The sequence below is a fragment of the Mus caroli genome, chromosome 1 (genome assembly GCF_900094665.2).
Source record: "Mus caroli chromosome 1, CAROLI_EIJ_v1.1, whole genome shotgun sequence".
NCBI classification, from domain to species: domain Eukaryota; kingdom Metazoa; phylum Chordata; class Mammalia; order Rodentia; family Muridae; genus Mus; species Mus caroli.
In genome coordinates this window covers 175,254,748-175,270,363 of record NC_034570.1, presented here as the reverse complement: position 1 = coordinate 175,270,363, position 15,616 = coordinate 175,254,748, and the positions used below count along the sequence as shown (strand labels likewise).

General features: G+C 41.5%; 1 protein-coding gene across 2 annotated transcripts in view; it reads right to left on the bottom strand.

Moving 5' to 3' along the window:
- Window positions 1-15,616, bottom strand: part of Eprs (glutamyl-prolyl-tRNA synthetase) — a 68,610-nt gene that overhangs the window by 22,560 nt on the left and 30,434 nt on the right. For both annotated transcript variants that reach the window (XM_029476049.1, XM_021177243.2), the window contains 6 exons: window positions 13,875-13,985; window positions 10,953-11,089; window positions 9,868-10,075; window positions 8,633-8,745; window positions 7,780-7,897; window positions 5,670-6,029 (listed from right to left, as the gene is read on the bottom strand). In XM_029476049.1, the coding sequence (XP_029331909.1) occupies window positions 5,670-6,029; window positions 7,780-7,897; window positions 8,633-8,745; window positions 9,868-10,075; window positions 10,953-11,089; window positions 13,875-13,985 (1,047 nt within the window). The remainder of the gene's footprint in view (window positions 1-5,669; window positions 6,030-7,779; window positions 7,898-8,632; window positions 8,746-9,867; window positions 10,076-10,952; window positions 11,090-13,874; window positions 13,986-15,616) is intronic.

The window sequence follows — 15,616 nt, the reverse complement described above, 5'->3', positions numbered from 1 at the left end:
AAAAGAGGAAGAGAAGTATCTCAGAACATCTATGAATATTTCAATGTCATTTCAAAGAATTTAATCATATCAAAATATACTTAGCCATCTATATCCAGAGAACAAGTACTCAAAGATGAAAATTATTTGAAAACAAACAATTGTATCATAATACAAACCCCCACCAAAAAAAGTGGGTAGGGAAAGAAAATAACTTAGACTAGTGAGTTCTTTATAAAAGCCTCTCAAAGGTTCAGCTGAGCAAACTCTATCTTCTGTATTAAAAGCTGCATGTGGCAAACACTGCTCTATTCTGAAAATGTACAGGCGCCTCATTATCACTTCCTAAGCAGGACAACTGTGTATAGCGTGTTAGCTATTGTAAGGAATCCAGAGAGGATTTTCAGCACACAAATACATGGAAGGATATGAGCAGATAACATGGAAATACCATGCTAAGAGCTCTGTGCACTCTCTAGTTTTGTTATCTGATGAAGGTCTGAAATCACTCTTACAGACCACTTTCAAAACTTAAAAAGAAATAAAGTATGATGAAGTCTCAACTTACATGCATACCTGAAAATTTCAATATCTGATAATTCAACATAGAAGAAATGACATCCTCATCAAGGAGATACTTGACACTCTACGACAGAAGACAGACAGCAGCACAGGGGAAGGACAAGCAGGATGTCCCACCTCAAGCTACCACCACAAACTAACATCTGATGGAGAACCTCAAGACATCAACCAAACAGTGAAGAAATAGTGCCTCCCTGTTCAGCGCTATGCCTCTCAACTTTCACGGATACAGCACAGCACTGCATAGACTAACAGAATAATAAATGCCACAGGAGCCAAGGAATACAGTTAAGACTGGCTCACAGCCCAGTCATGCAGGAGCAGTACTGCAGCAGCCGCAAGGACCCTGCATCCAGAAGATGGCAGTACACTTCTCGGGCTACTCTGTTTTTTTCCCTACAAACTTTACACTCTGTGATCCCAGGAACAATCAAGTAGGAGTAAATGCACAGAAAGAATCTAGGAGAGCTGGTGCTGACAGTCTAATTCCAGTCTGTGGAAACTGAGGCAGAGCAATCCTGAGTCCAAGACTAGCCTTGGGCTATACAGTGTAACCATGACCCAGGAAAAAAGGGTTAGGGGTGTGGGTGAACAGGGAAGATCAGGGAAGGCTGCGTGTACTCCCAACCTGACCATTATTGCCATCACTTCAGAATTACAGTTATTTCCCAATAGAATTCCTTTCTTTAGAAAAATGTCACAGTTAAAGAAGGAATGAGAACAGGAGGGGAATCCATGGTTGGAGAAATGAAGAAGGAAATGGAAGGAAAGGCAGGGAAAAGGAAGGCAAGGTTACACTGTCAGCTAAAAGAATGAAAAGGTGTGCCGGGCAGTAGTGGCGCACGCCTTTAATCCCAGCACTCGGGAGGCAGAGGCAGGCGGATTTCTGAGTTCGAGGCCAGCCTGGTCTACAGAGTGAGTTCCAGGATAGCCAGAGCTATACAGAAAAACCCTGTCTCAAAAAAACAAAAAAAAGAATGAAAATGTGAAGAAGAAGAAAAAAAAGGACACCCTTGTAAATATGTCTACAATATACTTTTTGAAAGAAGTTCCAATAACCCAAGTTGACCCAAGAGAGAACTGACTCCCACAGCTGTGTCTGATCACTTATAGAACACACTCGTACTCACACATACACACTCACACATACTCTCTTTCTCTAGTACTCTTTAATAATAACATTAAAATAAAGTTTAAACATTCACTTCAGTTTGAAGTTAAATGGTACAGTTTCTTAAGGAAAAATTTCTGTTTGACAATTAGAAATATTATAGAAAAGAAGATTAAGGTAAATAATCTATTATATTATTGAATGAGATACTCTACCAAGATTATATGTATAATTATCACCATGAAATTTTCCCTGATGACTTAGAAAACAGCTGTAAAAGTTTCTGAGGAAAACTAGAATTACTAACAAAAAGCTTTATCACTTCAAGTCAAATTTGGGCTACGCCAGATGCCATGCTAAGTGTCCTACAAGGAACATAATCCTCATTCTCACCTACAGGTCATCTAGATAGGCAGGCAGTAATCATGTCTCGAAATCCTGACTACAGAGTTCACAGCATCGTCAGCTCATCAACACTGGTGTGAATGTGCTCAGGGCTCACCACTCACATTCCAGCCACAGTAAGCTCCAGCTTTGGTAAGTCCCCATCTCAAAAAGTGAGGTAGACAGAGATACAGGAGCAACATCTAGCACCTTCACACACACAAACACTGTGTATGAACATGCGTATTATGTATTATTTGGGTGTCCCTGGCAGTGTATAATATAAAGAATGTGGAAAGCAGCCTTTTAACTTGTTTCTAGACTAAGAAGAAGCTGCTGAGTGACACTGTATGATGTACGTACTTCCAGAGCTACTAGACGTTAAGTTCGTAATGGGCAAAGATTGTTTTGAGCTTATGAAATACAACTACACAAATAAAATTCTAGATAGTCATTGATGTGGACAAATGATGACATAAATAACACACACAAAATTTCTCTGAATGTTTCAGGCTGAATCTAAGTTATTCAAAAATGATCTTAAAATTTTAATTCAAGACTGGGAGAAAATGGAAAAAAATAGAAGCCCTCATCTCTGCTCATTTAGAATTTAAATATGTGAAGTGCTATTTCTGCAGCAGCCACCAGGTGGAAGCAGTTCAACATGGAGAATGGTGGGACCATCAAAAAGAGAAATCTAGTTCCCCTAGCTATTAAATGCTGAGAACTTTTCAAAACAGCTAAAACGTCGTTTTTTTTTTTTTTTTTTTCCTCTAAAAAACTTCACCTCTTCTCTTTAGCACACAATAACCACACGCATTCATAAGAAACAACTCCCCAGAGCAGAGGTTTCAACTTGGTGGGGAGGAGCCAATGCCAATCACAACCAGCAATGTTTCTGCTGAAAGAGTGGGGATGGTAAAGCCTGTGGCCTGTGTTTAGAAGATACTGAAATTAGCAAATTCAAAGGTCACAGGATTAAAAAAAAATACTATCTTCTAATTAGAAATCTGTTTATTTGAATTAGTAAACTCCATAAGAAATATCTCCAAAGAAGTCATGACTCCACCAGTTAGAACAGCAGGGCAGAGCCCAATTAGTTTGCTAAACCCTCTGCTCCTGGGCAGGAGTCAGGCTCTGTGAGTCTCCACTTCAACTTCCTAACTCCACAGCGTGGAATAGACAGAGACAGCACAGACTACTGACTGTGGCTAGCAGTGTTCCATTAACATTTCATACTTTGCTAAACTGGGCTGTAGAATCTAAAGTTTAGTGCTTCATATGCCTTCGCCATTTATGGTTACTGTCTAAATTATTCAGAAACTACATAATGAATGAATGTAATTTTTTAAAAAAAATTAGAAATAGCTCTCTCTGCCTCTGTTGGACCTGGAAGGCTCAGGCATTGCAGGGCCGTGCAGAATAACAGAGTTCACGGCCTGTACCTGCCTCTGGAATGCTGACTCCCCTTGGCCCTTGCTCTTCCATCCCCTGGGCCTTACATCCCACCCCTCCCTAACCCTTTCCCATTCTGTTCCCCAAACCACGAGTTCCCTCAGCAAGTCCAGCAACCACATCACTGGTGCCAAGAACAAACATCCACGTGGATAAGATCTCACAGGCAAGTTTAGTGGCCAGTTTAAAAACCTGTGCTATCTTCAGGGCCACTCAAAGGATGGGTGAGTCACATGATTCTGTTCTGTGACTGGCTTTAGTGGCTGATGACATGTCTCAAAACACTTTTGACTAGAGGAACTAAGAACATCTGCCATACAAACAAACAACAAGACCAAACCCAGAGCCAGACATGGTGGCTCTCTTCAATCCTTGGGCCAGCAGCAACACCACCTGAACAATTATTTGGGCACAACTAAAATACCGTGAGGGTTACTCTTCACTGCCAATTTAACTGCATTTAGAATCACCTAGGAGACACAGCTTTGGATGTCTGTAGGGTGTTTGAAGAGAGGATAAACTGAAGGATATGAATGCTGAGATGGGTGCCACCATCCCAGCGGCTGGGGGTCCAGAATAAATGAAGGACAGAATGCCAGGCCAGTGCCTGTATCTCCTTTCTTTGCTTCAAGCCCATGAAGAAAGTGAATAAATTCCATCAGCAGATCCGTGAGACACTCTTGCCTGTCCTGATCTATGGTGGACTGCATGCCTGACTTGTGAGTGAGGACAGCCTTTCCCCCATGGATTGCCTGTCAGGTTATTTGGTCAGAGATGAGAAACACAGTAATACAAAAGGCAGGATGTCGCTCTGCATACCATGGGTTTCCTTTAGCATAGAGAAGAGAGGCCATGGTCCTCGTGTTTTAACAAGACTTCTAAAACTTCTAATGCACAAAGAGCAAGAATCTCAGTTCCACAGTCAGTACAGCCTTTTGAGAACTCTGTCATCTGTAAAAGGCTTCTATTACTTCAGAACTGAGTGAGTGAGTGAGGGAGAGACAGAGACAGAGAGAGAGAGAGAGAGAGAGAGAGATGCTGGGGGTCATTCCAAGCTTCATGCCTATTAAACAGTCTCTAAACTGAGTGATACCTCTAGGTGTCATGGCTCATACCTTTAGTCCCATCAGTCTGGAAGCAGAGGCGGATGAATCTCTGCGAGTTCAAGGCCAGCCTATCTATTTAATAAGTTCTAGGACAGCCAGGGTACACACAGAGACCTTATTTAAACAAAAAAGTTTTTGAGCTATACTCCAGCCTACAAGGAGTATTTTAAATACCCTTATGAAGTGCCTTCTTCACAGAAGTGGATGCTCACAGTCAGCTATTGGATGGATCACAGGGCCCCCAATGGAGGAGCTAGAGAAAGTACCCAAGGAGCTAAAGGGATCTGCAAACCTATAGGTGGAACAACAATAGGAACTAACCAGTACCCCCCGGAGCTCGTGTCTCTAGCTGCATATGTATCGGCCATCACTGGAAAGAGAGGCCCACTGGACTTGCAAACTTTATATGCCTCAGTACAGGGGAACGCCAGGGCCAAAAAGTGGGAGTGGGTGGGAGGGTATGGGGGACTTTTGGGATAGAATTGGAAATGTAAATGAGGAAAATACCTAATAAAAAGTATTAAAAAAAAAAAAATAAGAAGCGCCTTCTTCCCTCCGCATTACTCTGGGCTGTAAATCCATCTCATAACCACTCAAGGTGTCACACAGGTCACACTCACATCACAATGTCCCTCACCCCTATGAACTGTGAGGGCTTTTTTTAAACACTTAAATGTTTTTCCATTTTAAAAAGATTTTTCTATTAATTGTTTGTTTGTATGTGTAAGAGTATGTATATATGTATGTATGTATGTCTCCATCTATCTATGGACAGGTCTGCGCACGAGTGCAGCTGCACACTGAGACTGCAACACTGGGTCTGCCTGGAGCTGGATAGAAGAAGAGTTGTAAAAGGCTTGACATGGGGACTGGAGGACAAATTTAGCTCTTCTGCAAAAGCAGTATGCATACTTATGACCTGAGTCATTCTGCAGCCTCAGGCAGTAATAAATGATGATTTCTAGCTCAAAAGTATTTAAGCAGGGAGCCTAGAGTCTGCTTCATGGGAGAAGGGCTTGCTCATGCCGCACGTGTGACTCCAGCACACTGACCTTAGGAGCCTTTTCCGCTTTCAGCTTTCGGACCACCTCCCCTTGGGCAGCGACTTTATTGTATAAAGATGTACTTTCCACAGTGTTTGATGATGACTTTGTAGAAACAGTCTGTACTGCTGTAGCAGAGGGGTTCCCAGGTTTATACTCCTGCCCAGTTTTCTCTTTATATTCAGCTTTCAAAGTCAAAAGCTGCTTCACAGCTGCGTCTATTTCTTCCTTTGGTGCTTTCTTGGCTTTCAATTCACGAACCACATCCCCCTGCACCGCCACTCTGCTGTAGAGGACGGAGGAATCCTCAGCTGTAGCACAAGTAGAACTCACAGCAGGTGCTGGTTTTTCTTTAGGAGCAGAGCTTGTCTACCAATGCAGAAAGCCAAAAGTAAAGTATTAATTCATGTTAAACATCTTTACAAGCTTATATAAAACTTACTATTTCATCATAGTTAATAAAACTTTTAATTTCAATTCCTTCAAAAGCACAGATGGATCAGCTCGCACCTAAAATCTTTATCCCACAGCAATGGCAGCAGCAGACAAAGGAAGAAGAAAGCAGACTGTTTCGCCATCAAAAACCCCGGAGGAGGTAAGAGGATCCACAGGAGCCTGTATCTTTATCTTGAGGAGACCAAAGTATAATACATCCATTCAGTCAAGAACAAATCACCATTACAGCACATGACAGAGAAGGAAGCAACATGAAATAATCATGTATGCTATCAGAAAGATTAAGTACATTTAACCCATTTAGGTTGACGAAAAAAATAAGTCTGTAAAAAGTCATTGAGCAGACCTTCAGCATTACCATTACCGTTCCTTAAACTCTGAGCTAAGCCTCAGTTTACTCATCAGCAAAGAACTCTGAGATGCCCCCCCCCCACACACACACACACTCCATGCATCAAAAAGCCCTAGATCAGATTTCAATTTTGATATTAATAGTTTCTACTGGAGGCAAATATCTCCAAGGATCTATACATCAAAAAGAAACCATTAGGACTGCAGAAATCTCTCACTACAATATTGATGATCAACTGTTCTTGAATTTGTCTTAGGGTTTGTGGTTTCTAACCATATCTATATATGCATTCTTTAAAATTCCTTCTTCCTAGAAGTGAGTCTCTTGCCATGAACCTGGGAAGCGGCAGATTGGACTCTGAGATCTTCCAGGCTAACATGAAGGCAATGCTGCCCCTCCTCTGCCTACTGAGCACACACTTCTGATTTGTTGTTGTTCTGCTTCTTTTCTTCCAGACCATCACTTCTGTAGGTCTGAGCTGCTAACACAAGTGGCCTCCATGCTCTGGAGGCCGCATCTATCACAGAGCCACCATCAATAGATACCCAGGTGAATGAATCACTTGAGATGTTCAGCTCAGTTTAGCCTTTGGTGGTCACAGCCGTGGTCTAAATGACACTAAGTAAGATCGCCCACCATCTACAGGCAAAGGGACTCTTGCCACTGCTAACTCTAAGTACCTCCTTTCCTTTCTGCTTTTCAGACCTTTAATGACAGGAGAGAGCTCTTTTATACAAGGTAGTTGGGATAGAAAAGTACAAACAACAAGAATCCTGTTAAAAAATAACAGAGTAAAAGAAGGAAGAGAGAAAGGATGAGAGAGAGGATGTACTGCAGGGAGGGGGGGCCCCCAAATGCTCTGTGCGTCTAGGCTATCTTAGTTTTTGATATAATAAAATTACTTTTAAAAAGTGTAGGTTAAAAAAATAAAATATAATAAAAAATGTAGAGCTGGAGAGATGGCTCAGCGGTTAAGAGCACTGACTGCAATTCCAGAGGTCCTGAGTTCAATTCCCAGCAACCATATGGTGGTTCACTACCATCTGTAATAGGATCTGATGGATTCTTCTGGTGTGTGTCTGAAGATAGCTACAGTGTACTCATATAAAAATAAATCTTAAAAAAAAATTCTCCAAAATGTTTTAAAATCTTATAGGAATGGTGATAGAAACAAACAGCAAAACAAAAACCAGAAAAACAGCACTTCCTGTCTTCTTCAATCTCAGAATCTCAAAAGCAAAGACAACCATGTCTAAAGAGATACATTCCAAACCCTCCAATCCCAAGCTCTCTGTATAAGTCAACATTTACCTCCTTTTTTGAGATTTCCACTTTGGTCTTTTCCTTTGATCCGGATGTTGGCATTTCCTTTGTGTGCCCATCAGGTATGTATATCAAGATGCAAGGAGCTTCTTTGCAACTATATGGGCTAAAAAGAAGACAGTCAAAAGTTTACTTGAACAAAATTATCTAAATAGCAATTAAAGGTGAATGACTAGACAAATTCAATGATACACAGTTAATGCTTTTCAAACCACAGTGCGTTCTTGTGGTAATGCCAGTTAACTAAGCGTGGGTATGATTTATTCAGTTTTGATCCCTCCTGTACTAATCTAAAAGGGGGTCTGTTTGATCCAAAGAGACTAATCTTATCTGAGAGTCTAACCTAACTGGTTCTGAGCAAGCTCTTTCCTCTGCATAGAGAAGGGAGTAAAGGGTGCTGATTCACAGCAGCACAAAGCCACACCAGCTATCATCAACCTGTACCCACGGGTTACCTCCAGCACTTAGGGGGCCTGGGGGGGCGGGGCATTGTTTTCAACATCTCGCTGCTTCCAGCACTTGCTCTTAGGAGTTACATCCCCCGGGGAACTGGAAGTTGCTTCACTCACTTTAGAAACTTATTAGCATCCAGTGTGCGCTACTTATTAATTACTCATCTGAAATATTAAACATAGAGGGCCAAATTGAACAGCAGAAATTTATCAGATACAGTATTTTAGTCAGGCTCAACTTTTGAGTTAATCACTGTGAGAATTTCAAACATTTTGTTTGGTTGTTATACTCATTTATCTAACAGGCAGCTGAGTAGAACGCCTGCTTATGAGACTGCAGGATCAATCCTCAAGAGCATAAAACACACACAAAGGTCACCAATGTCTACCTGACAGGTTCATACGGCTGGTCACAGATGAAGAATCCCCTCCTCTGCAACTGTATGATGTCTCCTTTCTTCAAGTCTTTAAGGCAAGGATCTCCTAGCATTAGCTCTTCATGCTGTGAAATGATACAGAATCCAATGTACTTCTCACTGCAGAGCACTAAGGGAACTGTAAACACAGCAGTATTCCAACAGCTGGAATACGCTCACTTAAAACACAAGTTTACTACTCGAGGGCTGGGTAACTGGCTCACTCGGTAAACCCTTTGCCCTGAAAGCACAGAACCCGAGTGGGATCGCCATAACCCACATGAAGATGCTTGCTGTGGGAATGGACACTTGGAATTCAGTGCGGAGGGGGCAGAAACCAGAGGATTCCTGAGCACAGTGAGTATTCTCACCAGCTGGCATTTGCTTTGCTTTGAGACCTCTCACCATGAAGCCAAGGCTAACCTGGATCTAGCGATCTTCCCGTCTCAGCCTCAGGAATGCTAGGATTACAGGCTATGGCATTCAGCACAGTTTTAAAGTAACATTGATGAACTGTAGCTCTAGGAAACCTGTGTATAATTCAACTCGCAACCTCGTGAAAGGAATCTCTTAAAATAAACAGGAAAGGCAGCTGGAAGGTTCTGCAAGCAAGCAGGAGCCAAGGTGAATCCACCTCTACGCTTTATCGTTAAGCAAGTTACTTAACCTCACTGCATCTCACCAGTCATTTATAAAGTGTGAACATGATTCTTTACAGCTTTTTGGTTTTTTTTTTTTTTTTGGTTTTTCGAGACAGGGTTTCTCTGTGTAGCCCTGGCTGTCCTGGAACTCACTCTGTAGACCAGGCTGGCCTCGAACTCAGAAATCCGCTTGCCTCTTGCCTCCCGAGTGCTGGGATTAAAGGCGTGCGCCATCACTGCCGGGCTCTTTACATTTTGTGTTTGTTTGTTTCCATTTATTTTGTTTCAGTATAGAAGTTCAACCCAGGGTCTTGTACATGCTAGGCTATCTGCTTTTCAGGACAATTTTACTATGTAGCACACGCTAGCCATGAACTCACAATCTTCCTGCCTCACCCTCCCACATGTTGAGATTACTGCCATGAGCCAGCAGGCCCAGGTACATCGTTATAGTTTAATAAATTCTACAAGTCCTTTCTAGTTTACCTAAGAAACTAAATCACTTCAACTTAGCTTTCAGAATGCTAACATCTGTGTAAGAGAGGAGACCGGGTCTCTTCCAGTTACCTTACTGTCTCTGTTGATGTACTGCTTGAAGTCCTCATCTTTTCCCAGCACTGGCTTTGTGATCAAGTGCTCATAAGTGACACAGACGGCAGGGATCGGGAGAGCGTGTGTGCTCTCAGCAAGCCAAGTGATCTTGGTGGTTTTCTTGTAGTCTTTGTTTTCCAAATTCAATTTTGCATCCAGAGATATAATTTTTCCATCTGCATTTCTATAAAAGATTGAAAAGTATTAAAACAAAAAAAGAAAGTAAACTGCTAGAAATGTATTATTATTCTGTAGTAAGTGAATAAAGAATTCTCTTTGGAAAAAAATTCCAATCAAACAACTATATGTGACAGACATTAGTTATATGAATGCCACAAACTACACTGAGAATACTAGTAATTCACTGGACGACAGATCTATACACATCTATTGAAGAAAATAAACACACTCAGCAATTTATTGTCACCTGGGCTATTAAACCACTATAAGCCTTCAATGCTTCGGTTAACAATTACTCGCAAATGTATGTTATTGACTACATAATTAAGGTTTCAGAACTTATATGAATCTTAAACATAGTAAATTTCAATGCTGTAAAAATCTGCTACACACAATAATAACTAGAAAGTAAAATTCATCATTAACACTGGTCGATCTACTTTAAATGTTTGACTGAGAATAAAATATATAAATATTACATATACAAAATATCCTATCCCAAAGATCCTTGAGCAATTATTAGATAAGATGCTATCAACAAACAAAACAACAAGCCATTTTTCTAATGTCTAAACGGATGAGCAGCTCAGAACTAGCTATAACTCTAGTTATAGATCATCCGATGCCCTCTTCTGATTCCCGGGGCTACTAAGCACACACACAGCACACATACACATTCATGCAAGCGAAATACTCACATGTGTAAAATAAAAATGCATGAATCTAAAAAACCAAATTGTCATTGTCTCCACTTGGGCATATTTACTATTAGTCAGGAGCACCAGTGTCAAGGACTTCAATCAGGGTCTGAATTAGATAATGTTTAATTCATGAATAAAAATGAAAGATTTCCCCACATAGTTGAAAAATAAAACTCTTACTTGTGTATTTTAGTAATGTTGATGTTGCCCCAGTTTATAAATGTGACCATCTCACCCTCTGAGAAAGTCTCTGCATCGGCCCCTTCTATGAAAACCTTGGGACTGTACCATACAGGCTTCAAACCAACATCAGGATTCTGAATGACCAAAAGAAAACAAGATGTGAGTTAAGCGACACACGACGGCACCCTGACTGCAGCATGTAAGTTCTTCCACCTCACACTGTGCTCTTTAAACAAACAAAGATTCGATGTGTTTGTGCCAAACTAGGAAGGGCAAGCAAGTTTTACCTGAGTTCCCAATTCTATCCTTTGAACTTAAGCAATACACACTCGTTACACTGGCCCATACTCAAAGTAGAAAACCCACACTCCGAAGCCTATCTCTGATACAGGACCCAATCACTACAACAGTTACACCTGGCAGCCTGTCTAAAAAGCCTTAGTCTAAAGCAACCACTGATTTCAGGGCTAAAGGCATAGCACTGACCCCACAACCAGAATGTGCCCCACAATCTTCAGTCTCACTGCTTTTCTATACAAGGAGGAACAGCCATTCTCACGGAACACTATCAGACAGCAGATGACAATTTGGCAGAAAAGTATGAAGCTTTGTGTTTTAAAGACAAATTCTGAGCAAATACCATGTACGTGCAGGTAGTCAAACAATCCTGCTTCACACGTGTCTCTCATGATAGAGAGAGAAAGACTAAAAAGATACCTCTCTCATCTGAAGGTCCTAGCTCCATATCTCCCTCTAGACATGAGTACATAATCTGAAGTGATCTGCAGAGACCAGGGAAAGAACAAAGGCCCACTGCAGGATAAAAAGAGGCTAAAGAAAGTAGAAATGACCGGGCAGTGGTGGCACATACCTTTAATCCCAGCATTTGTGAGGCAGAGGTAGGCGGATTTCTGAGTTTGAGGCAGCCTGGTCTACAGAGTGAATACCAGGACAGCCAGGGCTACACAGAGAAACCCTGTCTCGAATCCCCCACACACACCCAAAGAAAAGAAAGTAGAAATGGGAAAAATGGGGAGGGCTGTGGGGAGGAGGAGGAGTAAAGACATCGGAAAAGATCCTAAGGAATCGTACACTCTGTCTACCTAACAAAACCCAAGAGCAGGCATGGGAAGCTGCCTTTTGAGTTGTAGGACAGAACTGTCCAAGAGACTCCTAGCATCCAATGTTACTGACCACTGCCCTCACTGCCAGTCCCTAGAGGTAGATTCCTATTGCTGCCGACACCATATATACTTGAGATAGAGAGCCCCGTTAGAACTGACCTGGAAGGCCCCCCTGTGGACAGGTTTCAAGGCACAGAAGGTGCCATGTAAGCTTTCAGAGGAAGCAAACAACCAACAGTTACCCACCTACAATGCTAAAGAACCACAATAGTAAGCAGAATGGGATGCTAACCCTGGGGTGCACTAGTGGCACACAGTCCTTGGCAGTAACCAGCAGCTCTCTCTAATTGGACCTAAGGACCACTCAACAAGAGGGAAGTCATTCTGATACTAGGAACTTAGCCAGCTACCTGGAGAACCTACAACTGAGACACTGCTAACCTAGCATATTCCCCAGGCACATTCTAAAGGTTTGTTCTTGTACTCAAAGNTAAGTTAGTTCTCACTCTTCATCCAGGAACCTTCTCTTACAGAGAACCACAGTGAATCAAAATGCAGAGCCCAGTCCCAACTGATGCGCCTACAGCACAACTCAGTCACCCAAGACTCAGAGATCACTGCGGGAGAGAGNACGGTGAGATTCTAAGAGCCAGGGAAACGGGGAGTCTGCTGTGAGATTGTTTCTCCTACACCCAGGAAGTGTCACCGACACTACTGTGTAAACATGAGCTGAACAAGAATGGTACAACAGACATGCTGATGTGGAAGAGGGAAAGCTCACAGGGCCTCAGCCATAGACAAGGAACTGAGGGCAGCTAAGACATGCTGAGGGGGAGAAATAGACTTCCCTAAAGAGCACATGCACATGCAAACGCACACACGCATACACAAGTGACATAATATGGATGAGCAGGTTGTATTTATGTTTTCAGAAACACATACTTTCACACTTACACACACCCACACATGTATATGTATACATGTACACAGCAACAATTAATGAAAAAAAGAGGCCATGAATTTGAAGAAGCAAGGCAGGGTTTATGTGAGGCTTTGGAGAGAGGAAAAGGGAAATGATATAATCTCAAAAACATGAGATGAAAAACTGTATTTGCAAATGTAAGTAGTCCCTGAGCCCTTCTGGAGAGAAGAGGAGCATGGTGCCCGTCGTCTGCTGTGATTCAGTCTTGTCCTCATTTTAGCCTGAGTTTGAAAAGTAACGGTTTATAATAATGACGTTTACTTTAGATGATGAAGAAACAAATGAAGCTTCAAGACCTTAAAAACAGTTGGGGTTTTATTTTACTATTACAGCTACTTATCGATTAGCAACCCCTCTCGCGTGTGTGTGCGTGCGTGCGTGTGGTGTGTGTGTTATTGAGTCTAACGACTGAATGACAACAGTGTTATGATGAATGAAGAGGTGCCATAGCTTCCACACAGTTAAGAATATGAATTGCAGGGCTGGAGAGATGGCTCAGCCGCTAAAGGCTAGGCTCACAACCAAAAGTATAAGAACATGAATTGCAGCACCTCAGCTTCAGAATGACTCTAAGAAGGAAAAGCACTCTGCACACCGTAACAACTTGTCTCTGTCCACGAGGAAGTAAGTGCTGACTGAATCTAACACTGTCATGTGCTGGGCACAGCCAGTAACATAAATAACTTCAGTACAAAACCCACACTAAGATTTGCTCCAATTGGTATGAAAGCTTGACAGATAATTGAAAATAGAAAATATCTCAAAGCCATGCTCCTCTCTGAAGGTATTACAGTGATTACAATGCAAGGTAACCTTGGGGTGTCTGGCTACTTCCTTCATCTCCTCCTGCGCATCCAGGACGTTCACTGGGACGACTTCCTTCTTCAGTAATGCAACATACCTTGGAGCCACTGGGTCAATAACCTGCAACAAACATCTTCATGTACATACTGAAATATATAGTAACATCATAAATAAAATAAGTAACAGCACAGGAACACTAAGTGGTTTTCTTTGTTACTGCATTTACGAATGTTTCATCTGTTAAGTCTTTTTATCTGTTCACTTCTTTACTATGTAACTATCATGTAAAGTTTAAAGAAAAGTGAAAAAACAAATTACAAACCAACAGACACAGAAGATTTAAGATTTCCTTCCCCCAAATAATGACTGGCAGGTAAAAGAAACTGAAGAAAACACGGCAGACACGTTCTGAAAGTAATCTTTAAATCTAGCAGTCTTAGAAATGAGGGAAGATCCTGGGAGGCTTATAAATAAAGATCTAAGGTAATTTGGTATTTAGTTCTGCGCCGCTGGAGAGATCCATTCGAAGGAATAGAGACAGTAAGAGTTTCAAGTGTCATTTCTGTAAGAGACTAAGCACCATAGCGCCATCTAAAGCAGAATAACATCAGATCACTATAATAAGGCAACTCTGTAGTCTCAAAGGACAAACAAGGAATCCTTTTGAGCTACACGCCACACACAAGGTGGAGCTCTATGCTGGAAAAGTAAGAAATCTGAAACACATCTGGGCTCAAGCATTTTGGAAAAAAGAACACTCAATGTATATACAGAAAAACCACTACATTTCCAAACCTAGCATGAGCCTGGCATGGACAGGCACTCACTAAGTATTTGTAGATGAACTGAATAAATTATCTTTTAACTGAACTACAACCCATTCTAGCTCCAAAACAGTAGCAGCCCCTTCTTCTGGAGTAAGTAAAAAGTGCCCACTGAGCAAGGACAATAGAAGTGCTTAGAATCTAAAAACTGGGGAAAAATGATCACAAAAGCAAATGAAGAGCTAGGCCTGGTATCTCATACTGGTGGTCCTGGTACCAGGGAGGCTGGCTGGGTTAAGGGGAAGACCCAATAGATAGATGGATGGTTCGATCAATCAATAGATAGACAGACAAACAGATGAATAATAAATGCATTCAGGTAATATTTAAGCCTCTAAAATGTCTTTGAAAAAAAACAATACAACTCAAAGAAGCTTAATTCCAATTCGCTGCAACTAACTTCCTGACCTGCAAAGTTTTGTCAAGTGTTTCCTAGCTGGGTATGGTGACTTAAGAATTTAATTCCAGTGCTCAGGATGCAGAAACAGAAGGGTCTCTGTTATTCTAAGGCTGGCCTGGTCGACTTAGCAAGTTCAAAAACAGCTAGGGTTATGGAAAGACTGTCTCACAACAAAAAAATGGGGGTGGGGGGCATTTACATAGCTGGCTAATCACCCAGAGTAGCTGTCTGTACAGAGTCTCAGGCTACCTTAGAGAAGTATGATTCAAATGGTCTAAGCAAAATTTGGAAATTTGTTTTTAAAAATCATTCTTTAAAATGTATCAAGCAAGTGTGAAAAACCATGAATTATTTGAAAAATTGGAATTCACAGCCAGAAATGGTAGATCACAACTGTCAATTTTAATGACACTAGAAGCTGAGGCTGAAATATCACTTCAACCCAGAAGTTGAGACCAGTCTGGGCAACCTAAACAGGCCTCAAATGAATGAAAGAAAGAATGAAAGAAAAAGAAAAAGAAAAAAGA